Source organism: Rhagoletis zephyria, unplaced genomic scaffold (assembly GCF_001687245.7).
Source record: "Rhagoletis zephyria isolate East Lansing unplaced genomic scaffold, Rhagoletis_zephyria_1.1 Rzeph_scaffold_02290, whole genome shotgun sequence".
Lineage (NCBI taxonomy): Eukaryota > Metazoa > Arthropoda > Insecta > Diptera > Tephritidae > Rhagoletis > Rhagoletis zephyria.
In genome coordinates this window covers 74,687-76,675 of record NW_016159374.1, presented here as the reverse complement: position 1 = coordinate 76,675, position 1,989 = coordinate 74,687, and the positions used below count along the sequence as shown (strand labels likewise).

Here is a 1,989-nt window from a genome sequence, read left to right as displayed (position 1 = left end):
AATGAGCCATGTTGTAGAGAGATGCAGAGAGTCAGGGTGGAGCGGAAAAGGAATGCAACATCTTTTAAGTGGAATTGCTGGAAGGCCAGCAGAAGCGGCAGGCAGGCAGGCTGGCGAACAAACAAAAACAAAAAAAAAAAAATCAGCTGGAAAAAATTGCGTGTAAACTTAAATGAATTGCTTTATAATTCGATTAGTTGGCGGCGCGTAGCAGCAATTTAAAAATGAATTTCAAGATAAATACAAATTTACTTTGCTGTGGGTTGCGCAGGTACTCCACTCTTGTGCGATTGCAAAAATTTTTATGTTGCTAAGAATTTCCTCACGGATAGGTTGCTGAAAAATAATTAAGACTATTTTTTAAGTGGAACATATTTTTATTACTTGTTATATAATCGTACTTATATTGGCTTTCATCAAATTTATTTTACTAATTTTTTTTCGTAACTTCTTTCTCTTCACCAGGTCCACAGTTCCGGTTTATTCGAATTACGATTACGTTATTTCAATAATGATTACGGTCGCGATAGCGAAGGTAATTGCTGTAGTGGCATCTCCGATCCGCAAACGGGCAAATGTATCGGTACGTGTAAGACACGGTTTCGCGTTTGTCTCAAACATTATCAAGCGAAAATCGATACAACCTCACAGTGTACGTACGGTGATGTTGTGACGCCGATACTCGGTGAAAATTCGGTAAATCTAACGAATACGCAAAAATTTAAAAGCAAAGGTTTCACGAATCCCATACAATTTGCGTTCAACTTTGCATGGCCGGTGAGTAGAACAAAATCTTACTTTTTATACATACTTTAAACTAAATTTGATCATAAAGAAACTGGGTTCGAACAATATTGGTATTTCATAAAAATAACGAACTAAAAAATTCGAACAATGGTACACCACAAGTGTGTTTTCGAAAAGTTTTTGAACTAGATTTGCAGTTTCGAACATTATCGATAGTCCAAAACACCTTAGGTTTAGCAAATATGGGCATGGGTCCACAAGGAACTCCGTTTCGAAAAGTCTATAGCTTTCACAGGTTCTTATAGTCGGATAAATGTTCACGAAAATCGCCGAAAAAAAGTTTTCGAAAAATTTTGAACTTCACATGCTCTTGTGCGCCATTGTTAGTTGTTGATAAAACAAATTTTTGGTTACAAATACGCACAGAGAAAATTAAAATTGCGTTTTTGAAGTTTTTTGTGCTTCACCTCTGAGTTCAAGCTCGTTTCGATGTTAATAAGTTAAGTTCATCTAAAAATGTGCCCGAAAATGGTAGAAAAATATGATTTCGAAAAATTTTGAACTTCACATAACTTGAGTTGTAAGACTATATTTTGCTTGTGCTGTTTATGATTTTGAATAGTTTTCGAATTTCATTAACGATTTTCACTCTTATTGATTGTTGAGAAACCTAAATATTTTCCAACTATACACTAAGTAAGCTAAAACGGCGTTTTGAAAAGTTTTTGAAGTATTATTATGAGCTCAAGTGTTTTTAACCGTTAAGGAATGAATGCGGCCTAAAAAGTTACGCGAAAGTTGCTTCACAAAGCTTTAAAAAAAAATTGAACTAGACTGCCGCTAATTTAGCCAAATTTTGAGCTGGAAGTCTAAATATTGCATGTGTTGCATTTTCCAATCGGTTTCGACAGTGATTTACGTGTTTCAGCACGATTGGCTGCTGATGGGCCAACTGCTTTTTTTTCATATGTACAGTACTCCAAAATGCAAAAGTACCATTTTTGAAAAGTTTGTAGGTATGTACTTAATTTATGAGTTTTAAAATGTTTTACTGCTAAGCTAATATAATTGGAAAATACTCGCGAAAGGGGCTGCAAAAGGCGTTTTCGAAAAATTTTAACTTTACTTGCACATAACTGGGCGAAATTTGGCGGGATAAAGTTCAAATTTTGCAGGGAGGTGCTTATAATGACATCTAATAAAAACAGTATAGCTATCACCTTCAAAGCAATACACTAAAAC

General features: G+C 34.9%; 1 protein-coding gene across 1 annotated transcript in view; it reads left to right on the top strand.

Moving 5' to 3' along the window:
- Positions 1-447: 447 nt before the first annotated feature.
- The window catches only part of Delta (neurogenic locus protein delta), a gene marked incomplete at its 5' end in the record, with an annotated part of 61,139 nt that continues 59,597 nt past the window's right edge, over positions 448-1,989 (top strand). Inside the window, one exon of the mRNA XM_017620921.1 lies at positions 448-777. Within this exon, the coding sequence (XP_017476410.1) occupies positions 448-777 (330 nt within the window). The remainder of the gene's footprint in view (positions 778-1,989) is intronic.